Genomic DNA, 26,092 nt, shown 5'->3' on the forward strand with positions numbered 1-26,092 from the left:
GTGTGTGTTTTATAATGGTGTGGGTGTGTGGGTGTGGTGTGTGTATGGGAGTCAGGTGTGTGTTGTTTAAATTGGCCAATGTGGTGTTGTTTTGTCTTTGGGCGTCCATTGTGAGCGCAGCGGTATGTACTGCCAATGGTTTATTGCCGTTGAATGTCCGCCGTGGTGATTTGTGGGTCATAATGTGATGGGCGTTGTTCTATTGGCGTAACAGTGTGTGTTTTGATACCGCCACTTTAGCACTGACCTTTGGGCTGGCGGTTTTGTGTCTGTGGCAGTATTCTGTCGGATTGGTGTGTGTGTGTCATAATATGGTGAATGGATATCTGCCACCGCCGCGGTAAGTTGGCAGCCGTCAGCGTGGTGGTAAGCGGGGTTTACCGCCAGGGTCATAATGAGGGCCAAGTGTTCAGTGCTGCATCTAATTCATCTGATCTGGCAGTGCAAGGTTATTGTCATGGACTGGTAATTCAGCATTCATCTTGGCTTTGACTTACAGGGTTAAAGCCAGAAGCCATCAGAGAATTTTCAATTCATTTTTCTCTCAGACTGACCTATTTGGCTGTCATGATGATTAAGAACTCCAAGGCCCTCAAGGTCTTTGGCTTAGAAAGAGCAGTGCAAACCCTATGATTATTATTATTCCCAACAAAGTTCAAACCCCTCAGTGCCCAAAGCAGGAAGTCACCAAAGGCAGAGACAGACGGCAAGCTTCTGATGCACCAGTGGCTCCTATAGAAAAGCTGAAATTTGTTATGCTAGCCCTTCATCAAATCTATTCTTGACTATCTCAATGTCACTGCATGTACTCCATTGTATATACATAATATCTACTTTCACAAAGAAAGATCACCAGTTACTGAGGTCTACAGTAGGCAGCAATCATTACCAATTCAAACTCCTTTTTGGACTCAAGTCCACCCCAAGAACTTTTTCACGATGCATGGTGTTGGTGGCTGTGCACACCTCGGAAAGAAGAGGATTTTCATTTATCAATAAGTGGGCGAAAGCATCCACATCTCAAGAAGTTCAGCATCAGTTATGGATATCAATGTCCAACCTACAGTGCTTCACTATAAGGAAATCAGGCAAAACTGATATCAGTCCCAGTCCACTACCTCCTTTATCAAGGAGCATTTATAAATGCACAGTCAGCAAAAGTGTATCCTTCGGAAGATAGAGGTTCTTCCATTCATCTGAAGTGTCACAATCTTCCAAAGACTTTACATGTCATGGCCCATCTGATCTCTTCTCTACTGGGACACATGGCATCTTCCTTGTCCTTCATGCACGATTATTGGTAAATCTACTGTAACAGTGTTTGGAGGATCAGAAGTGATCATTTTCAGGCCACTGGGAGATAAAATTAACGCTCACATAAACTGTGATTAAATTGCTCCCCTGGAGGTATATTTCGGATTAACCTCATAAAATCACTGTGAAGGACAAAAACTACAATGATGGATGCCCCCTTGAATGGGGAGCATGCATGGGTAATCTACAGTTTAAAGACATATGGTTAGAAAAGGAGAGAAATTCAAAAAGGAATCATGTCTCTCAAAGCTCAGGTTATCTGGAACTGCCCAGTTACGAGGGATCTCCACACCACAGCAGTCCATCTTCTGAAAGTACAAAACTCAGTGGCAAGCAGGATTTATCAAGAAAACGGTGAGTGGGTAATAAACAACAAAGTGCTAAACAACATGCTCAGAGAATCTTTACCTAAATGCACAAATCTAGCAAGCAAAAAAATACCCCAAACTATGTCTCCAGGTTGAACCAACTGTGCCCATCGGGCAGTGCCCTTTTGAAGGGTTAGTAAGGAAGTTTGTTTACATAGTTCCACCAGTGCTGAAGTTACTGAATCGCAAATTGGAATTCATACATACCAAAATTTGTTTGCGACCGCAGAAATGCATGAACATCAGGCCCATAATTTTTTTGGTATTTGCTATTGTATTTAATAGCATTGCATTTAATAGGGTTTACTTTAATGTAGCTGTAGTAAGTATTGTTTTCCTTGAGAACCAACAATAACCAATGACACTAGATTAACCACTCACCTTGGTTTCTGGAGCAGCATGTTGCCCGGTGCCAAGGTCTTGTCAGAGGTTGTATGTCACATATAAATGCAATTACATTTACAATTACCTTGAAACATTTATCTTAGAAAGCAGCTTTCCTTGTAGCCATTACTTCTACCTACAGGGTCAGTGAGATTCAGATACTTTGCTGTAATGAACCATATACGGTTTTCCGCAAAAGTATATAGTCATTATGAGAACTCTTCTGAATTTGTTCCCAATGATAGTGTCGGACTTTCAAGTTGATTAGACTATTTTCCTCACCTTTTTTTTTTCAAAATCGTTGCCCTCCATCAGAGAGATCTAAACATCCTCTTGATATTAAAAGGGTCTTGAAGTACTATCTGCATAAGACATAGGCTCTCATTACAAGTTGACTGAAATATACCCCACCTGCAGAAATTTTCCAGGGGAAAACCGAGAGGGTATGATAATTATAACACAACTCATAATTCCGATACCTATGCAATCTCCTGTTCACACAAGTATATGAATTCAGCCCTTAACTTGTATAGAGTGCATAAGTATATTAGACAATTTAACCATCATTTTGCCATTTACGACTCGTTTGTTCAGGCTTAGCCACTTTAAAGCAATCTGTTTCCATATGGAATATTTTGTGTATTTTTTATGTTATCATGTTAGAATGATAAACGTTTTGCTTTTTCTGTTCTTAAATTAGAGAGCAGAGATTTCATCATGGGTGAAAAGAGTTCTAAGGGCATCATTATGAGTTCGCCCGGCAGACTCTTTGGGCCGGAAAACCGCCACTCTGGTTTTTGACCTGCTGGCCCTATTACAAATTTCCCGCTGGGCCAGCGGGCAGAAACAGTGAATCCGTCTGCTGGCCCAGTGGGAAATTCACCACAACATTGACGCCAGCTCTTAACAGAGCTGGCAGCAATGTTGTGGTGCATCAGGTACGACAGCACCCATCGCGCTTTTCACTGCCTGTAATTCAGGTGGTAAAAAGCGAAATGGGGCTGTACATGGGGGCCCCTGCACTTCCCATGCCAAGTGCATGGGCAGGCTCCACCAGCCTTTGCATGGCAGTGGAACCGGCATGCAAAAGCTGGCAGACGTGAGGGTCGTAATACCTAGCAGCGCTCTCCTGGTGAATTAAAACCTCCGGCACCGCCAGGCCGTCGGCTGGTCTAAAAGTGGCTCTGCCAGCAGTCCGACCGTGGCACCTTCGCCGCGGTCGTAATGTGAAGGTCAGACCGCAACTTTGGCGACGGCCCAACCGCCACCGCGAGTGTTGCGGTCTTAAGACCGCCACACTCGTAATGAGGGCCAGAATTCTGAGCAGGGAACATACAACGTGACGTGTAGGAAGAGGTCTGAAAGGCAGGCTCACAGAAAGAAGGCTTAGTTGGGATTTCAAGTAACATCGGTAGAGGTTAGAAGACGTTGGGTACAGTTTCAGGCTACAGCAGTACAGTAGAGAAGAGCTACATGTGCTCACCCCCAAAAGGACAATCATTCTTGACTAGCACAGCAGTTACTGCAACTACGTGTCACCCATTTGTACAGAAAGAAACAATTTTCAATGATTGCTACTATATTAATGCAAAGTAAAAATGAACACCAAATTCATTAAGCATAGACGGTTAATTCAATTTCTTGACCATTACAAAAAAAGTGTTTGATAGATATGCTTCATGCTCCAACTGGATATGATATCAGGGTCCACAACCGCACTCAAACAACGGGCACAGTAATAGGCATAGGATGACTCTATAGAGAATATTTTAACCTCACTTTCATAGACCCTATTCAAACAGATAGCTGCAAACATTTCAATACCCAACTTATTTCTAACCATGTTAGCCTTAATACACCAAGTTTCGGTTGGCACATTAGACTACCTTGAACCAATGTATCAAAACCTATGGTTGTAGTCAAATTTAATTCTAAAGAGATAAAGGACGTTCATACACAGCTAGATCAGCAGTTGCCAGCTAATCAAACATTTTATAAAGCTGTTCAGCTGTTAGGCCCTGTGCAGAAAGTTCAGGTGGCAGCAAGGGACAAACCACAGACTCTATTTTAACATGTAATCTTCCCACCTTCTAGATTGGAATCACACCGGTTCTTAGACAAACCACTGTGTGATGGACGGTCTCCTGCAGGGTAAGCACTCTAGTCATTATAGTCCATCATTAAATCCTATATGTCACTTTCGGTGTATTTCTCTGTGCTAGCCTCTACACACCTACACTATCTGCAGCCATAGCGGCTGCTCCATTGGCTCACTCTGTAATGGCATTAAACTTCAAGGAGGCTTACATCTTCTCCTGTACTGTATGATCAGTGGAGCTCTGTTCCTTTTCCTGTCTGGGATGTTGAAGAAAGTGTGATTTGGCAGAAGGATAAGGAAATAAGTGAGTGATCCAGTAACTCACCAGGAATCCAGATGAGTTATCCAACAAGCAGCGGAAACGGCAGACAAAACTGCGTTCCAGAAAGGCTGAATTCTCTGGTGGAAGCTGGTCTGGTTTGTAGGTTACAACAACTGAGGAACTGACACCTTTGCAATTGAGATACAATAAAGGGAAAGAAAAACATGAATTAGCATCAACAGTTTATTCGAAGGGATTCATCACAAAAATTAATTCTAAAACCACTTTCTGTGCTGGAGTACAAACATCTGAAGGGAACCTATTACAAGGCGTTCTGGCCCAGGCACCAGTATCACATTCTTCGGGTTTGATACACAAAGGTAAACCTACACCTTTGTGCAAATTTATGATTGTGTGCTGTTGACAAATGTATGATAGGACAGTCCTACCTTTTTATGTGTGGAGACTCTGCAAAAGATACTACTAGTAGAATACCTTTGTGAAAAGGTTGTAAACTTACACAACAGTGTAAGTTTACCTTTGTGAATCAGGACCACAGGGTTTAACTTTAGAGGACCAATGACCTACCCCATGAGTTACTGAAATCCTGAAGTTTTGCGTCATAAAGGTACACTCCAAAAAGGTGTTAATAAGAAACAGGTTACTTATCTATAAATGCAATGGCTTCTTTCATAGATTCACATGCTTGAATTATTCCATGTTGTTGAGATGGGAGTCCCACTGCAGCCTTTAAATAGCAGCATCTTTGAATAAAGGCCAGAAAGTCTTGTAAACAATGTCAGTGAAGTGACCAAAGAGCCTCTGAAATAAATACCCAACCATCAGCCAATCAGCTCCCCCAAAGACCACTATATCTCAGATATAGCACCATTTGAAAGGTATGAGGCGAGCTTCAGACAGAAAGCATGGTGAGTCACTTGTGAATCTATGAAAGATACCACTAGTGGAGAACTTAAATTACAGGAACGTAACTCGAATATTCTCCAGTAGTAGGCAGCACCTACAAATTAATACAATAACTTGCAATCTGCATACAACGAATTCCTATATACCAAAACATTTCAGGCATATATTGCTGAAAAGGCTTCCCTATTGAAACAGATGCAGTCTAACTATTTTCACTACCATAGACACTCTGGACATTTCTGCATACAGGCTATACAGTGAAGGAGTTGTGTTTTTTTCATGTTGACACCCTATGCCAAAGCAATTCCAGTCAATAAAGCTGCAGTCATCGTCACCTATTGGATGTACTGTTGCAGTAACAATGAGAGGATGACCAGCTTTGCTGCGATACAAGTTCACTTACTGCTATCCATCTGGTGATTCCTATTTTGTTAGGGGTTGAACACTCTGAAGATGACCAAAGGAAACAAAAAGTTAATCAGTTCTGATTTTTTTGTTCTGCCATTGTACATTTTGAGAAACCTTCATATATTATGAGTATGTAACAGCTTTTCAGTATCATTTGTGTAGTTCTCAGAGAATGTCTTTAGAGCCATTGGTTCTTTGAGATGGAAATCTGACAGCACCTGTGATAAAAATATTCAGATTGGTGCATAGTACCATTTTGCCCTTATAACATTTCCGAAATGGGTGTCTAATGCTAAACACTTGTGCCTCACTTATCCTCCAGGCAGAAGTAAAAGGTAGCAGAGTGAATATGTTACAAGGTTGAAATGTAATGTCTGCACTTTGAATGGTCTCAAATGGACTTCATCAGTTGGTGACAAAGGTCTAACTAGTGGAAACATCTTAAATAGCCATCTGAGGAACTCTTTGGTGATACATTCTGAAAACAGTAATTTAGCACTTTAAAATATCTGAGGGAGATGTGTGCCTCGCTTAAGCTACAAGCCAGATGGAACATGGGGACCAGTGCTGTCTGCAGTATTTCTATGCTTTAGGATGGCCAGTATAACAATTAATTCTTGCCAGAACATAAGGTGGGCATAAATTGGCCTTCCTGTGACCAAGTCTCTGGTGTCAGACGGGGGGAGGCATATGGGTGCACTGTGTGTGAGATTTAAAAGTTTTAGATTTGCTCCCGATGGGAAACCAAGGATCAGGAGATACGCCATAGGTTCACAGAAATGTAGCTCTTTCTAAAGCTGCAGAGAACCAAGATGAGAAAGTTCATGCACATAATGGGGCTGATCTCAATCGAAGACTAGACCACATATTCTCAGCAATACACGAGAAATAATCTGCTCTTGAGGGTAGGATTGACACAGTAGCCTTGGATGTGTGCCTCCACAGGGCAGACCAACACAAACATGCAGTCTGAGTAGGAGAAATGGCCAAAGAGATTAAAACAATTTAAACTGAGTTTGCAGACCTCCATAAGTCTGTATCAAATTTGCAGCATAGAGTCTGCTTTCTAGAATTCATTGTAGGAGATGCTGACGGATGGTCTAGATGAAGCAACATATGGGTGCTTAGGCTGCTGGAGAGGAAAAAGTGGCTTAGTGTGGTTTTATTCCTGGAAGACTGACTCAGCATTGTTGTTCCCATCCATTGCATACGAATGTTCTTTTCCAGAGAGAATGGGCACAGGGTACCCCATATGCCTCTTCTGCTGCTTCAGGCCCATTTTTACCACACTGCTGAATATAGGGACAGGGACACTTTTTTCAAAAGGTACCAAAAGTCCCATTTCAGGTCAACAAGACCCTGGTTTTAATTTTTCCTGACAGTACAATGGTGGTTTCGCAACAAAGTAGGTCCTTTATCTAGAAGCAAAAAAAGTTGCAAGATAGTCGTCGGAAGTATACTACTCTTTCCTGCCAAGCTAAAGATGTTGGCTGGGGATAAATCCCTTTGTCTTCATGGATCCATCTTATGGCTGAGATGGACAGTGTCATGGCGTCCCAAAATGGTGCCCAGACCAATGGCTGACCTGGGGGAGGCTAGTTAATAGTAGGGCCTTGCCCTGTCATGTACATGGACTAGTGGTCCATGTACATGACAGAACACAGCGGAGAAAACAGCAGAGATTCACCTGGATAAAACTGTTCAACAAATGGGAGTGATGCCAGAACCAGCGCAGAAGATAGGTAATCCACTGAATCAAAGGAGGATTTGAGGACTCCTTGGAACTCAGTGGAATGCCCAGCTTTCATCCCCATGTTGGCAGATTATATTTTATGAATCTGGGGAGTGATTCTTGTATGCTGACAAATGTTGCACACTGACTGTCTCACTATTCTGCTTTTAACATATTCATGGACTATATAGCATGCCATATTGTTTTATTGCTTGCCTATATTTAAATGGGAGGCTCTGGTGGGGTTCTTACATAAGGACACACACACTATTTTGCCAGACCTGTTTCTTATTATACAGGTTTATAGTCTTGTATGTTATTTTACATCCCTTTGGTTTGGCCTCAATAACATGAGGTGATCGTCAGGGCAACAGACACCTCACACTCTGGGCTAATGATTAGTTAGGAGACTGCTTGCTGTGCGATCTTGTGAAGAGGAGAAATGAGGGGGTTATATTTGCTGGGCTGATGGTCAGTTAGGAGACTACTTGCTGTGCAATCTTGTGAAGAGGAGAAATGAGGGGGCCATATTTGCTTATGTTTGAATGTATTTCTCTTGGAGGAGGCTGTACACCTTTCTTAAGTGCCTGATGGACCTGAGAACCACATAGGAAAATATGATATATTTGTTCAACTACTGACTAAAGGGGCATAAGGCTTGCAATACTGGCTTGCCCAGAACAATCAAGGACTGGATTTCATTGTATTCATTGGGATGATGTGACAAACTGCAATAAAGATATTTACAAAAAACAAACTTAGGGACAATGTGTAAAGTATGTATGTAGTACTAAAACATTAATAAAGTGGAAATGCTAAACATTTTCAATCCCAAAAAGAATAGAGTAAACTTTAAAAAACTAAATTACACCAAAATGAGAAAAATCCAATAAAAGGGACCAGATATATGAATGTATAAAGTTTTATGTAAACATAGCTCCAAGAAGCACAAAGTGCCAATTATAGTCAATGGTCAGGGTAGAACAGGACATAGGTGCAATTTCAAGTGGACTGCGACGGAGTACGGGTCAGATACACTTTGCCCTGGTCAAATATTTAACTTTCTGACTTTAGCCCTTTAAGACCCAATCCATCACAGGATTACACTTCTAAAGCCCCCAGGACATAGACGCTCACAGGGTAGATGGTAGAGGTCAACAGGAGGGTCTCGCCCAGGTCCAGCTTTGCAATTACTGGAAGGGCCCCCTGCAGCATGCTGTGTCCCTGTAGCTTTAACTGGAGGTCAGCTTTAAGACCCTTGGAGTCTACTTCTTTGTCTTGGGAATAAGAAAGAGATATGTCCGGTCTTCCATGCTCTTCTCAGGTCTCAGACTGCAGGTTTAATCCTCTTCTGATCCTCCACAGGTAAAGGAGTTTTCTGAAGTGGATTGTTGGACATGCCACATTTATGCCTGACATAAGCTAGTGGATGGGAATGACCAGTGGGGACCTCTTACCAACAGGGTAAAGGATCCTGGGGTTAACTCTACCCACTTTAGACATTTTCAGAACAGCTGAATACTTTTGCCACACTAAACATGGGCTCTGAGGGCTGAGTGTGTGTGGGGGGAATGTACTGTGGTCATTCTAGTGTACTCGAACATCTAACACTTATTAGAACATTGGAATGCTTGGGGCTCCATTGAAAACAATGGAGTGCTGCGGGCTTTTACTGGCCGGTAAAAGCCCGCAGCGCCAACATTCCAATGTTCGCTTTGTTCACAGCAACAGCTGTGAACAAAGCCTCACGGAGCCCGAGGGGATTTTAATCCCTTCGGGCTCCGTGAACATTTTTTTTTTTAATAGAACATTCTGCCCTGAGTGGCAGAATGTTCTAATAGCCTTAGAACCCGCCGTAGCGGGCTCTACCGGCTATTAAAGTCCCTCTCTCTTGTTAAATGCCCTCGCCTTCGGCTCGGGCATTTAACGCGGGGAGCGGGCCTTTAATAGCCGGTAGAGCCCGCTACGGCGGGTTCTAAGGCTATATTAGAAAATTGGAATGTTGGGGGCTCCATTGCAGACAATGGAGTGCTCCAGGCTTTTACTCCCTGGTAAAAGCCCAGAGTGTCAACATTCCAATGTTCTTTATTCACAGCATAAGCTGTGAACAAATCCTCACGGAGCCTGAGGGGATTTTAATCCCCTCGGGCTTCGTGAGGAATTTGTTTTATTTGATAGAACATTCTGCCCTCTAGTGGCAGAATGTTCTAATAGCCTTAGAACCCGCCGTAGTGGGCTCTACCGGCCATTAAAGGCCCTCTGCTCGGGCCTTTAACGTGGGAGTGGGCCTTTAATGGCCGGTAGAGCCCGCTACGGCAGGTTTTAAGGCTATAAAATCCAGTTTGCGCAGTCCCTGTAACCCCAACAAACTCAGAGACAGAAATTGGGTAGGACAAAGCTGAGCTTTCAGCAAACAGACAGTAGATACACACTAATTGTTTTAGCATTCTGTTTCCCTTCCTTTGAAGAGTGGCTCAAATGCTATATGTAAACCCAGCAGACATGTCAAACAGTCCTTGAGACCCTAGTGTCAAAAAAGGCCTACTGTGATTGGGGTGAGGGGCAAAAGAAGGGTCCTGGCCATGTGTCAGCTAATGTTTGCCTGTGACAAAGGAGGCCGCTACAAAGTATGCCCCAAGTGTCAAATGAAAAACCTCATCAGACCTTTCAGTCAGGTCTTAACACTCCACCAGCAATGATCACTGTGATGTCAAAAGGAGGATTCTGTGATGGAGGCCAGTCTGCCTTTGGGGGGAACAAATGAAGGCTGCAGGCCCGAGTGTTAGCTACATCTGTTTTTGACAGGGTAGGCTTTTTTTAAGTTAATCAAGTCCTTGTGCCCAGCCCAAAGGCCATCCGGTCATGGGCACAAAAACACCTCCCCACACCCACAGCCTTTTGCCCCTTGTCCTGGGAGCATGCTCACATCTCATTCATGTCTATTCAAATGCTAATTACTGTCTGGCAGAAGTTTCAAATTAAAGTGAAGATTTAGCTTCCAGGGAATTTAGGCAGGACAAAAAAATAACTTTCTTAAAGTTACTTTTACTGAATATCTAGTACAAATCCAACTTCGCCACTGATTTGGACTTTTAATATCTATTAAAAATAGTTGTTTATGTTTTTTAGTTAGCCCCATTTCTGAGATGCAGTATAAATATTTAATATTGCATCCCAGTGCTTTCCTATGAAACAGCCAACCAGGCTACAGTCAAAATAGTTTTGAGAGGCTAGTCTCTGTGAGGACATGTTTAACATTAACCTTCTCTCCTGCTTTTAAATACCATGCACCCTGTCTTATGGGCTATAAGGCCTACTGAGGGATGAATTGTAAATGTTTAAAAGAAGTAAAATGTACAGGTAGAACCTGCACACACAGTCTACTGATGGCAGACCTGCAGTCATGTTTGCATTGTCAACTTAGTGGATGGCACAGTGGGTGCTGCAGTCCATTTGGTATCATATATTAGGATTTACAAGCCAAGGAAGGGGGCGTGGCCAAGACCAGCATGGCGTAGGCTGCGTAAATCGGGAGCTCCGGGATCCGCGACCTCTGAGACCAGCGTAAAGCACCTGGGACGAGGCCCCTCTCGCCCGGGAACACCGTTGGGTAGCGACAGCGGGGAGGACCTGGCGGCGATGCACTGGCCGACACTGCGAGCGGAGACCGGGATCCAGCCTGCGGACTAAGATAGCAGGTGGTTCCTGGACACGAGAGAACCAGCAAAGAGAACGGAGGCGCTGGTGGATGCGAAGGGCGGTGCAGGGAGCCACGAGGTGTGCGGGCACAGCCTGAGAGGAGAGAGCGCCTACCTGGGAGCGCCGGAGGGGGCCCGAAGGCCTCACGCCTTTTACCGGAGGAGAAGGGCCCTGCGAGGCAGGGGCGGGAGTTCCCAGTGCTGGCGCCCGGCAGTGGAGGACACGACGGCCTGAGAGGAAGGAGCACATCAAGAGCAGCTTGAGCTGCGGTGCGTCGGAGGCATCCGGGCGGGCCGCGGAACCCCGCGGCAATTAAACAACTAAAACATCAGCCCAGGGCAATCAACCGGCACGCGAGTGCACAGCCTCGCGGATCAACCGGGGGTTGCAATGCTTGAAATACAAAGGGGAACCCCCAGATGCCAAGATCACTGTAATGTAGCCTGACAAGCCCAGTATAATACACTCAAACCACAAGTAAATGATATGTACTGAAACTGTCCTGTGTGCACCGGTCTGACACAGACACAAAGCTCTGTGGACAGACGATTTCCTCTGACAGACTTGCTAAAAAAATAAAAAAATAAAAATAAGGGGGGGGGCCCAAAACAGCGACTGCCACCAGTCACTGAAAACAAACGAAGTAAGCCAAGGGTGGAGTGCCCGGAGACAGCTGAGACCTACTGCCTGCATAACGGGGGAGAGAGAGGGGAAAAGCTTAAGAACAGGACACAAGACCTGAGAGGGGAGCCGAGATCACAGCGGCACCCCACACGCATCAGGGAAGTTTAGGAACATATGGGAGGCCCTCCCTGATCTGCCTAACGTGAGGACTTAGACGTTCTTAATTGCATCCCCTACAGGCCGGTGGGGCAGCAAGATCGCATTCCACATAGATGGGGAAAACCACCAAAAAAAGGGACTGCGACATGGGGGCCCCCCAACATTCCAAAACACGTTCTGAGGGACCGAACCCTGCAACACAAAGGCCACTGCAAACAGAACCTGGTGAGCCGACTCTGCAAGATGTACTACAAGCTATAGCGGCATCCCGAACAGCATTAGAAGTCAAAATAGACACGCTAAGTATAGACTTGGGACTTTTGAGAGATGACCACAAAAAACTAGCTGAAAGGGTTTCCACTGCTGAAAGAGACTTAGCGGAAGCTCTCCCAACATTAACGCTAACAGGCAATTTACTGAATAATATTGATAATCGCCTTAAGACACTTGAAGACAGAGCAGAAGATGCGGAAAACAGGGCAAGGAGCAACAACATTAGAATTATAGGACTCCCAGAAAAAAGCAAAGGGGCAAACATGATAGACTTCCTGGAGAATTGGCTGAGAACAGAGGTAGCCCCGGAGGGTCTATCCGCCTTCTCCGCCTGGCAGGCAACCCCCCGACACCCCACCAAGGCCAGTAATAGCGAACCTGCTCGATTTCAGAGATAGAGATCATATATTGAGACAAGCACGACAGAAAGGAGAATTAACAATAGGAAATAGCGAGATCTCTGTCTTCCCTGACTTCTCCAGGGAAGTACACAGGCGCAGAGCAAATTATAACGCAGTGAAACGCAAACTGCGTGAACTGGAGATCCCTTACTCAATGCAATTCCCTGTCAGACTCAGAGTGGTTGCCCCGTCGGGCACAGAATTCTTCTCAACACCAGAGGAAACTTGGGCATGGTTGGAGTCCAGACTAACATCCGATCCAAACGCAAGTCCACAATACAGAGCGAAACGAAGGCGACCAAGACCAACCAGGCATCAACCGACCCACAGACGCGACCCCCTTATGGCAGACGAGGCACTCAGCGAAAGGAGACAGGCGATGGAAGCAGCAGCTAGGATCGGCGGGGCAACCGGGAGATCCGGAACCACACCACACCGGAGCACACAGAAAGAAGATGAACATTCGGACTCTGACAGTGAGACAGCAACTTCCACGCAATCGAGTATAGTACTGCCCGTGATCACGCCAGGGACAGCAGATGAGATCATTTGAGCAATAAGCACCAGATTGGAAAGTCCGAGCCGCAAGACAAATTGCGCAATAAGGAGCCCTGGTGGGAACGGAGAATTACGCCTACTAACATGAGATTAATAACATACTAGAGATAACATCCACAGGCGTTTCCCGCAACATCGAAGATTGGTGTGGTCGAGATAGTCCAGGGATTCCCGGGGCTCCCGTCCACTTGAAAACTGATGCAGCACCCCCATAACAGCTGTGAAGATCACAGCAAGACCTAGAATACCAGTTTCAACTTAGTTGATAAGTAAAAGTTTGGGTGAAGCCACCATGTCCTTTGCTCTGGGGAAGGGGAGTTGGGATTTTTGTTATTTAAATATGTTGCAGTTTACGACGAACGAGCTAGGTAAGAAACAAAATAATGAGCTAGACAGACATAACTACATGACAGATGGCTGGGGTAAGAGACCTGAAATGTTGAACATGGAACGTTAGGGGATTAAGATCTATGGCCAAACGCCACCAAGTATTCGCATATCTCATTAGAAGGGGAATCCACATAGCAATGCTCCAGGAGACACACTTAGATGCAACAGAGGGCCAGGCACTCCAGAAACGCTGGAGAGGTAGAGTTTTCTGCACAACCTACTCAGCATTTACCAGAGGCACGCTGCTATGGATAAAAGCAGGAATTTCAAATCAACATCTATCAACGATTAACGATCCCCTAGGGCGATACACGGTAATCACAGGAAAAATAGACGGCAAAGAGGTAATACTAGGAAGCATATATGGCCCAAACTCGAACCAAGGAGAGTTCCTAGCCAACCTATCCACAAAATTAGCAGATCACCTTTTGGGAACGATCATATTGGGAGGAGACTTCAATTGCATTGCAGACATAGCACTAGATAGATCGCACCCTCCCCTCCCCACATCACCAATAATACGAACGGCGAACGTATATCGGGCCTGGCAAGTCAACTGGGGTCTAATAGACACTTGGCGAGCAAAAAATACTCAAGGCCGAGAATACTCATATTACTCACACATGCACGACCTGCACGTCAGACTGGATACTTTTTCTAACCTTGCAAGAAATGCATAGGGCAGCACAAATGAGCGAATACCTGGCCCGAACAATCTCGGACCATAACCCACTCCTGATCACCCTGAATTGGTCCCAGACAACCACGCCAATACCCACTTGGCGGCTACAACCTCTCATGCTAGAGGATGAAGCATTTAAACATGCCATAGGTGAAGCGATTGACGCTTACTTCGACACTGACGAAGGCTCATCTTCCTCCAAGCTAATCGAGTGGGACGCATTCAAAGTGGTCATTAGAGGAAGTTCAGTAATAGTGCAACTCGCCCTACCTGGAGGGTCCCGGGTAACTTCACAGATGGCCATTAACGAGGAATTCAGGAAATTTTATGCAGACCTATACTCCAGCAAAGTACACCCCTCAATATCAGAAATACAGAGCTTCCTACACCGTCTACCACTCCCCAGGTTATCCACGTTAAATGCAAATGACCTGGGAGCACCAATTACACTAGCGGAGGTAAAAGATGCAGTAGCCTCTATGGCACGAAACAAAACACCAGGCCCGGATGGGCTACCAATAGAATTTTATTTATCTTATCTTTCTAAACTAGGACCTAAGTTGGTAGCAGTATATAACTTAGCGGCTGAAACCCTGTCTTTCCCATCAACTGCACAGGAGGCACTGATTATACTGCTACTGAAACCAGGAAAAGACACTACAGATGTAGCATCTTACAGACCACTGTCAATGCTAACTACAGATTATAAAATATTAAGTAAAATATTAGCGACCCGACTTCTATATCATATGCCCCAAATTATACATCCTGACCAAGCTGGCTTTATACCAGGGCGTCAAACAGCACATAATATACGCCGCCTCGTAGCCTTAATGAATAGCGATGGATTTGACAAAGACAAGGCAGCAGTACTAGCCATCGACTTCGAAAAAGCATTTGATAGCTTGGAATGGCGGTATCTATACGAGGTCCTTCCTAGACTGGGACTGGGCTCCCGATTTGTTGCATGGACGAAACTGCTGTATTTCAACCCGAAAGCCAGAGTGCGTACGGGCACCACCATTTCAGACAGCTACGAAGTGGTGAGAGGCACCAGACAGGGCTGCACTCTTTTGCCCTTACTATTTGCACTAGCGATGGAGCCGCTGGCCTGTGCCACTAGGAAGGGCAGAGACTATAGGGGTATTACCATAGCAGGTTGCTCCCATCACATAGCACTATACGCAGGCGACCTTCTCTTCTTCCTCAGAAATATGGAGGGGGATCTACAAGGAGCTCAATCACTACTGAAAAATTTTGGAGACCTATCGGGCCTCAGGGTGAACTGGGCAAAATCCAGTCTCTTCCCACTTAGGGAGGGAAGATATCCCCCCCCCCGGTCATGGGAGATCTACAATGGGAACCACGGTGCCTCAAATACTTAGGGGTCCACATTTATCATAACCCACAGAACCTCTACGAAGGCAATATAGAACGAGCACTGCGAGGTATTAAAGGCTCCATGGGGTTCTGGGCAACACTACCTATCTCGGTAGCAGGCAGAATATCATTATTAGAGATGATAACCCTCCCTAGGCTACTTTATTTTTTTGTTGCCCTCCCAGTGTGGATCCCGGGCAGCTTTTTCGCTACCCTGAACTCTATTCTTACAGGATTCATTTGGGGTTCGGGCAGGCGAAGACTCTCACTTGCAGTGATGCGCAGGACAACTGAGGGGGACGGCCTGGCTGTTCCAGACTTCGAAGATTATTACCTGGCCGGTCAGCTTCAGTGGTTGACCAGGTGAATGGCTGCCCGTACGATAACCCAGAGTGAAATTTTACCTTTCACTCCTGAATTACGCACGCTATCGGGGGTGGTATTGAACCTCGTGGGTCCGAGGACCAGCGGATTCCAGGCTCTTGAGGTCATCCATAGATGCTGGAGGAGATATCTACGCAAGACACAATGTCCCAGACCCTACTCACCTGAAATCCCACTAAGATGTTTATTAACATTCCCGCACACTGGGAATTGGGCTGCGATTAGAAGATGGGAAAGTGCGGGCCACAACACTGGGCACACTATTTGAAGCAGACTCCTTATTACCATTCACAGATTTCTGTGATAGATACCGACTGCCACCAGGGGTTTTCCTACTACATAGAGCAATTACAAACACAATCAGAAAACACTGGCGCATGGGAAGCGCAGAGCCCCCCACATCGGAAGTCACGCAATACCTAGTTAGTACAGCGGGAACAACTAGAGCAGTAACAACTCTATATAGAAAAATCCAAGCCAATGGGACCAGACCATTATCGGACCTCAAACTGAAATGGGAGGTAGACCTAGGGGTAACATTAGAAGACAACACATGGGAGGAAATCCTAGCCTGGACCACCAGAGCCTCTAGAAATGCCCGATTTAAATTAATAAATACATATGTCCTCCACCAAGCATATATCACACCAGGCAGAATGAAGAGACATTTTGGGGCCTTGGAGGCTTGCTGTCCCAGATGCAAAGAGGAGGGGGGCAAATTTATGCATATGTTCTGGACCTGCCCAGCAATCCGAGACTACTGGCACAACATAACACAGCTGCTGTCTGACCACATTGGACACAATGTGCCAGAAGACCCCTGTCACTGCCTTCTGGGAAGCTATCGGCATCAACCCCCTCATAAATACACTAATCAGTTCCACGATCTAGCCCTTGTGTTATCCAAGAGAGAGATAGCAATAACATGGAAAGCAACGTCAGGGCCAAGAATACAGGTATGGGTGAGGGAAGTTCTTAAGTGGTCCAAAGCTGAAGAAATGATCAGACACAGAGAGGCACGGAGAGGCCAGGGGCCAATAGATAGAGTGAAAGCCTGGAGTACACTAGTGGGTGAATGGGAACAGCAAATAGAGAGACGGCAGACACCCTGACTTTCATAAGAGACCATTGGCAGATAGCCACGGACCTCCCCAAAGCCTCACATAACTCATACGTTACAAAGAAACACTCTATTGGGCGTGCCCCAGCAATATCTAGGAGTAAAACTGCACATACGACTCCCTCATAAGAGACCTAGCTCACATAAACATTAACCACCGCGCTACACCTGCCAGTCACTCAACCGTCAGTTGGAAAGGGTGGGAGGGGGGAGGGGGGTGGATCCCCTCAAGTGGAGGCATACACATCAACAAGCGACCAACAGATTACCACATTGCCACGCAGGACTTACCGATCTCCCAAGATAATGACAAACCCGTAAGCAAGACTATATGGTAATGACAAACCAGCACCCAGCCAGTAGAGAACCGAAAGACAAAAGAGTAAACTGTTTACTGGAGCTACTATCAACGCCAGACATCAGATTCCGCTACTCTACTTGAGGTGAGGGGATCGACATGTTATAATGTTTGTACTTATATATGTACTAAAACTAATAAAATTTTAAAAATATATATATACATATTAGGATTTACAAGTAAGTTAAATTTACCAATCATGAGTTTAACCATTTTACCATGTTGAAAGGAGGAGCATTAACACTGTACCACTGGTTAGCAGAGATAAAGTGCACAGGCTTATTTAGCTAGCAAAAATAGGGTTCAGCAAAAAGATAAAACATTTGAGATCACCCCGCAGAAAGGGCAAATTTCCAATACCAGGTGACAATATTTTGTGTTTACTAAGTACCCAGATAAAAACAATTACTCTGAAGAAGGTAGGTCATTTCTTAATGAATGCCCTAGAATCATTGCCCAAAGTGGAGAGAAATGTAAATGGCGTTACAGTTCAGGAACTAGACAGATGGTGGGTGAAACATCCATCTCTTTTGCCTATGACAGTCCCTGCAAAATTTGGGAGCAAGCATTGGGTCTTTAGGATGTATGGGGAGGCACATGGGAATGGAGAGAGAAAATATTCCTTTTATTTGTGGGCAGAATTGACTATCTCTTTATCCCTTCCAATACCAAATTCACCATACAGGATGTAGGAGTTTAACTATAGGAAAATAGGATTATTTTTTAAGAGAGACGGAATCAGGGTGGTTCCTGGTGATTGAATGCATGGGAACTAGAAGACCAGGATTTAACTGACTGCTTGAAAGAGAACACATTAATTACACAACAGAGAACATGGGTTCTATTGACTCCAAGTTGATACCGTAGGAAGCATGTAAGACAGTCATTCATGGTTATAGTATGTCCAAGCTTGTCTATAAACATACACCAAAAACTGAATGACTTGGAAGAAGCTCTTCTTAAGGTTGAAAGGAAACAGGCTGAGGCTGTCTTCCGGAGGCTTCGGCACTTTGCAGATCGGATGAGATCAGAAATTAATGACATACAACCATGTTTGGCCAGGCAGAAAAACATCTCTAAATATGGTGGGCTGTTGTGTCCCTTGTGGGACAAAGGACAATCTGCCATATACTAAATGAGTCAGATTGTCTATGGCACTGCTGAACAACATTTCCACAATCAGAAATATATTTATGAACATGGTATTAAGGTGGGTAGGATGGTTGCCTGGTTGAGTAAGAGAGAAATGGATAATAAATGGATTGATGCAGTGGAGGACCTGGCAGGAGGTATAAATGGTGAAGACAAGGCAAGGTGAGGAGTTTTCAGGATTATTACATGAACTCATATTCATCGAGAATCACTGCTAACACTGATGTAATATACATATTCCTGATGAGGTTGTCCCTCTTTAAGATTTTAGATATTCATTTAGAAGCTCTGGATGACAATCTGATGGTAGAAAATGTTATTCAAGCAACAACCATTTACAATCTGAAAGGGTCCCTCGGCCTAACAGCCTTTTAGCAGAGGTTTGTAAGAAGTTAGTAGGTCATCTGTCCCCCAAATTGTTACATTCACTTCATGCAGCACAGGAGGGGGAGCATTAACAAATTTTATGAATCATGCCATTATTGCACTCCTACAAAAGCAAGGCAAACCGGCAACCTTTTGCCATTTATATCACCCTATTTCTCCTCTCAACATGGAAACAAAAATTCTGGTGAAAATACTTGCTAACAGGCTGGGGCCAATTGCCTCAAAATGTATACATCACAACCAATCGGGTAGTAAGCCACATCGGTCTACCACTTAACCACAGATAACTGTATGGTTGCATTTAGGATTTAGGATTTGACTGGCACCTGGACCAACTTGCCTTCAGGTTCCTATGCTGCGAAAACCTTCAGTTCTATTGTGTGGACATATCTTTGTGGTACTCAAGGTGTTTGGGAAAGGTCCTAGTTTTTTATTGTGGCTAGAGCTTCTGTAGACTTCACCCATAACACTGGTTAGGCTAAATGGACTCCAATGTTTTTGAGCTACAGACGGGTATGAGACAGGTGGCCATTGAGGTATTTGATCATTGGATTAGAAATGATTTTATAAGGTTTTCATTCCTTTTGAGCAGCAACACTTTAAAGTTCCAATAAACAAAACACAGAATCACATCACAATGAAAAAGAATCTTCATTCATTGTCCTTCATATTCTTCCTCTTTTGTCTCTCCTTCTATGCCATTCATCTTTCCCCTCTTGATCTTCTTACTCTTGTTTCGATACTCTGAAGTGAACAATTCAGCATTATTTATCTTTCCTCTAGGTAATTTACTTTCCCTTTTTTGTAACAATATTTATGTACAATACACTTTTCTTCTGGTAAACAATATTTTTACAACTTCTTTGCTCACTAATAAATTTATTTTATTCTCTAGCCCTTTCCTCCTTTCAAAAACTGGACGGGGTGGGAGGAATAATGGTTGCCTCCTTGTCTTCAATAAAATCGTGATTCTTTATGCAGTAAACCACTAAGACTCATCGTTTTTTGGAAGTTAGCATTCTACATGTTCAACGTTTTTCAATCCACAACATGAAACATGTTTCCATTGGTTTAAAAGAGGATTTCCTAAACAAATCTGCATTAGACCAATCTGCTGCTTTCAATCTATCTTCTAGTTGTCCTCCTGACATATAAACCTAACTGCCCTTAGCACCCCTTGTAGATTGTGCTTTAAATTGAGATACAGTTATGCCTGCTTCTTTCATTGCCAACTTCGGCCATCTTTCAGTGGTAGAATTTGTAACCCTTCTGTATGGTTTCCCATAGGAAATCAATAACTGTTCTACTCCAGCACATCTCTTCTCCTTCATCCTTGCCTCATATTCTTTTAAACATTGTACCACACATAATTTTGGACAACTATCAAACCTTGAATAAAAAAACAACCCAGTCATCATCTTAGTCCTTATCCAAATCTCAAACATTTCTCCATTTAGTTGAAAATATCTACTGGACACCTCAAATGCCTCTACACCTGATACTCTTCTGAACTAAATCAAACACAACAAAGTTGTTGACTTCCATGGTAATTGTCTTTCACTGAAATAGTTATTACTAGGGCATTTTTCAAATAACTTCAGAATTATATCCACAACCCAAAAAGACTCATGTCCGGCCCTTGGTGGGCTCTTTGAATTAATTTCTTTCATTACTTAGCAAATCAGAAGACTCCTACCAATAGATATCCCCTGTATCAATGAATGTCCGGCTGCAACCCCCAATCTATAACAGTTCACTGTTCTATATGACAAACCTTTTGTAAATAATTCAGCCAAAAACTATGCTACTTGTACCTCATCTGTCTCCACAGGATCCAAATCCCTTGGCATGCACCAACATAACCATGTTCTCGATGCACCCCTGTATCTCTTTTTAGATCCTAGAGCTCAGGATTCATTGAGCAACTCTTCAGCTGTTCCCGATAATTCTGTGAATTCTCCAAACTAGAAAGTTGAGCAAACCCAACTCCACTAAAGGATGTTCTTGCTGCTCTCTACTCTTCTTAGCAGTCCCTTGTATGACTTTATTAAATATGTTTTCTCCACAGCCATTTCCATAGTTGTTGGAAAACACGCTTGCATTTTCCAAAAAAGTTTAACTAACACTCTCTGAATCATTGAGAAAAGTGGAAAATTATACCCTCCCACCCATCTCCAATCCTGCATAAAATCATCTACTTCCATGGCCTGGCCACTGGATTTGGTCTCCACATGATGTAATGTTGCCATTGACATGTTAACCGGAACACAAAAAGTTGCACTACAAGCGGACACATACACCTTTGAATGTTTTGAAAATAGTCTTCTTTTAATTTCCAGTTGCTGAAATCTGTCCAATTTCTTTTAATCCAATCTGCTACTATATTGTTGACAAATATTCTGCTTTTATACCAGTTTTGTTATCCAAACAAAAATTCCACATCTCTTTCATTAACTATGACAGTCCCCTCAACCTGTTCCTCCCAGCTTGTTTAAATAGGTCACCACTGTAACATTAGCCATCTTCATCAGAAATTAATTCCACTGCAGCTCCCTTCTGAAATTGAGCAAAGCAAACAATCCTGCTTTCATTTCCAGGCAATTTATGTGTACTTTCCTTTCCAACATGTTCCAAACTCCACTTGTTTCCTGACCAGAACACATTGCACCCGACTTAATTGCTTGCATCTGTCTCCAGAACAAAGATTGGTTTCAGTACTAATATTGCACAACCATTCGAGGCCTCTAAATTTTCCAACCACCACTTCAACTCCTCCTTGGTTTCGTGAGTCATGTGTATCTTGTCCCCATACCACAAACCTTTTGAAAGTCTTTATAAATTGAAGGGCTCTGTAATGTAAAGGTCCAGGAAAAAATCACTTGTATTGAAGAAGATAGCACGATCACACTGGCCAACTCCCTCAACTTTACTCCCTTCTTTTTCAACAGAATTTTCACCTCTTACCTTATCTTCTTTACTTTTTTCTCTGGTGATTGCAACTGACTCATAACTGTATCCACCACAAATCCCTGAAACTCCACCCGCTGAGAAGGGTTCAAGATAGGATTTTGGATACTGATTATGAAACCTACAACCATTAAATCCTTTACCAAATTTAATTGACTCCTCAACTCCTCCAAGCTCTGATTATAAAAATATCATTGAGATTAAACAATCAATCTTGTACCCCTTTCTCTTTAGAAAAATAAACACCACATGTTTTAAAACGTTTGTAAAACACCAAGGAGCAACAGATAAGCCCAAAGGAAGACACTGAAACTGGTATAAGTGTCCCTTCCATTTGGGTTGCAGATACCACTGACTATTTAAAGCTATTGAAATCATGCAATAGGCATCTTTGAGATCCAACTTCACCATCCAATCCAATTCATGTAGAAAGTACCTTAATAGATGTATCCCTTCTATTCTGAAGTGTCTGTATGTCACATACTGGTTTAAGTTTCCTAAATGTATTACCAACCTCCAACCCTTCTCCTTTTTTAACACCAAAAACAGTGTACTTACATAACTGATCTGATCTTTTTGCACCATAATTAATGTGTCTTTTGCTGTCATCTGATTCACCTCCTCTGTTACTATTACTTCCAAATATGTTTGAAATTTCAATTAGTTTGGCTCTTTTAATTGGTGAGACTCTGTATCGAATTCTATTTTGTTTCTCTTTACTGCTGATAGAACCCAATTTCCATTGATCTTAAAACAATCTGAACCTTCCACCCACTTTTTTTTTTTTTTTTAAACAAAGGTTTCTCTCTTCATACTGACCTTGTCTTGAATTGGCACCTTGGCCTTGTCCTCTAGAGGCTCTATCTCTTTTTTCTCTCCCTCTCCGGGGATAAAAAGTTTAGACTCTGATGGTTGCCTCTATAATTCTCAGCATTTTGGTATCCTGTATTTTGGAACTTATAATATCCTCGACTTGGAGGTTGCCCTCTCCTCTCAGCCCTGCCATAAAAACTACTTCCTGCAAAAACCCTTCTCACAGAGAACTATGGGGGTCATTCTGACCCTGGCGGTCGGCGGTGAAGCGGCGGTAAGACCGCCAACAGGCTGGCGGTCTTTTTTCATGTATTCTGACCATGGCGGTTACCGCCATGGTCAGCCGCCGATTCACCGTTCCGACCGCCACGGCGGTAACGACCGCCTGGCTGGAGACCTGGGTCTCCAGCCCGGCGGTCGTCACATACCGCCGGCGGTATTCCAACCCGCCTGACCCCGGCTTACCGCCATGGATTTCATGCGGTTGGGGACCGCCATTCAATCCATGGCGGTAAGCACTATCAGTGCCAGGGAATCCCTTCCCTGGCACTGATAGGGGTCTCCCCCACACCCAACCCCCACCCGACTCCCTCTCCTACCCCCCCCACCACCCCTGCCACCCCCAAAAGGTTGCAGGACCCCCGTCCCCCACCCCGATCCCCAACATATACACACACATACACACATACAGGCATGCATTCATGCACATACACACACCCCCCGCATTCATGCACGCATTCATGCACATACACACACCCCCCCGCATTCATGCACGCATTCATGCACATACACACCCCCCGCCCATTTATGCACGCATTCACACGCACCCTCAATATACACACACGCACACCCCCATGCACGCACACAACTCACAACAGCCCCCCACACCCCTTCCCTAGCGGACGATCACCTTACCTGTTCCTGGTGATCCTCCGGGAGGGAACGGGCAGCTCCGCCGACACCGCGACGCCAACAGAACACCGCCACAGCGAATCACAGGTTGTGATTCGCTGGGCGGTGTTCTGTTGTCGTGGCGGTGGAGGTGGAGCTACCTCCACTTCCCCGCCTGCCGCCAGTATGGCTGTTGCGGCTCTTCGTCCGGAAACGGGCGGAGCGCTGCCAACAGTCAGAATGGCCCATGCGGAAGACCGCCAGCACTGGCGGTATTCCGTACGGCGGTCCCTCGGCGGTCTATTGAAAAGACCGCCGAGGTCAGATTGACCCCCTATGCCTTATCCAGACAAGTGAAAGCTTGTACATATTTACTGAAGGACTTAACCATTTCTTCACCGAACAATAGCTCTTTGGCCTCTCCCCTGGATTCTCTTTTGGGCTAATTTGCATGAAAACTGTTTTGCGTCTTTCAGCTAGTAGACTTGCGTTTACATTCCCTAAGAAGCAACTTGCATGCTGATACCATCCTCTCAGCAAGGGAATGTTTAAATCTTTCCCCTTCAAATATATCTCCTCACCTAAATCAAATATTCTGTCTAAAGGCCCCACTATGTCTAACAATTTATATTGACATTGTTTTAATTATCTCTCCAATCTTTTTCTTTGATCTCTTCCCATTTTAAATAAGTATGTAATGAACTCTGGATCCAGATTAGGTGTAATAGTCACCTTCTCATCTATCACATGTCGTGAACATTCTGCCTTATAATATTCCTTTGCTCTTCTCCAGAGGCTTTCTCATCCATTTAATATACTCTGCCACATGATCCATCAGCCACCAATCTTTTCCTCTTGGGTGGTGTATATCATTTGGGTCAAATACATTTTCATCCAACTGATCTACTACTTATTGTGTCTCATTACACTTGTAATTACTTCCCTTACCAAATTCTTCATTGATACAATCTTTATAATGTAAATTCAGGATGTACTCATTTGAATTAGCCTCATTGCCTGTCAGATCAATCTCTTCATAATGATTTTCATCATTTGCAGTGATAGACTGCCCTTTACTGTGCACCGCTTTGGACACTAGTACCTTTTGAGCTACTTAGGTCACCCTTCTTCTCTCCATATGCCTTCGCTTTTCTTAAGTATTTACCTCCTGGCCCTCTATTGCCTCTTTCTTCCTCCTCTGAAAAATACTCCTCGTGTTCCAGATTAAGAAACCCCCTATTTGTAAGGACCTTCTTGACTACACCCTGAACTGACTGTTGCAATTCTTTGGATGTTATTTTCCTTTTGAGAACCTCTTGACTATTTTCAATTCCAGAGTCCTGTTCTGCCATATTAGTACCTTTACTTTGCGATGATGTGTGTTCCTCATTCTTTATATTTATTTTTAGCTCCTTTAGGAACGTTGTGTAAAACAACTGTTTCCTATCATCCGTTCGCTGGTTATGCAAAGTGCAGCCAAGCAACCTGCATCACTCTCCTATTGCCTGTGGCCTCAATAAACATGGCGGCCGCTGCTAATACTGCAGGTGAAGGTAAACTGCCCCTGTTGGACCTGCTAGCCTTAGGATGGTCTTTCCCCAAACCTTTTACCTGCTTGTCTCCAATATTGCTGAATTCATTTTTGTTGGCCTTAGGACTCTGTGCACTTTGCAACTGCTAGCCAATGCTAAAGTGCTTGTGCTCTCTCCCTAAAACATGGTTTGATTGGTATATACCTAATTGGCATATTTAATTTACTTATATGTCACTATTAAAGTGCACTACAGGTGCCCATGGCCTTTAAATTAAATGCTACTAATGGGCCTTCAGCACTGCTTTTACCGCCCACTTAAGCAGCCCTTTAAAACATGTCCCAGGCTTGCGATTATAGCACAAATGCAGTATCACAGTGCCATGTCGATTTCACATTTAAAACCCCTTGCCAAGCCTTAAGCTCCCCTTTTATTACATGTAAGTCACTCCTACGGTAGGTCCTGGGTAGCTCATAGGGCAGGGTGCTGTGTAGTTAAAAAGTAGAACATGTACTTTTAAGTTTTACATGTCCTGGTAATGAACAACCGCCACATTTGTTTTTTTCACTACTGTGAGGCCTACCCCCCTCATAGCATAACATTGGGGACTTATTATTCAGTTTAATAAGATGTAATTCCTGATTGAGAGGAGGTAGATCTGTCATGTTTTGCACGTATGGAACTGTAATGATAAATCCTCTTTAATGGTAAAGTCAGAATTATTGTTGCAATTTTGAAAATTTATCTTTTCGAAAGTTGGCATTTTCCAGCTCTTAGCCCTGCGTGCCTGCAGCCTGTCTATGATAGCTTGGCTGGGGTGGCTGACAGC

At 44.0% G+C, this 26,092-nt stretch overlaps 1 protein-coding gene across 1 annotated transcript in view; it reads right to left on the reverse strand.

Moving 5' to 3' along the window:
- The window catches only part of LOC138285509 (aryl hydrocarbon receptor-like), an 811,968-nt gene that overhangs the window by 234,811 nt on the left and 551,065 nt on the right, over window positions 1-26,092 (reverse strand). Inside the window, exon 6 of the mRNA XM_069225503.1 lies at window positions 4,490-4,614. Within this exon, the coding sequence (XP_069081604.1) occupies window positions 4,490-4,614 (125 nt within the window). The remainder of the gene's footprint in view (window positions 1-4,489; window positions 4,615-26,092) is intronic.

Source organism: Pleurodeles waltl, chromosome 3_1, assembly GCF_031143425.1.
Source record: "Pleurodeles waltl isolate 20211129_DDA chromosome 3_1, aPleWal1.hap1.20221129, whole genome shotgun sequence".
NCBI lineage: Eukaryota > Metazoa > Chordata > Amphibia > Caudata > Salamandridae > Pleurodeles > Pleurodeles waltl.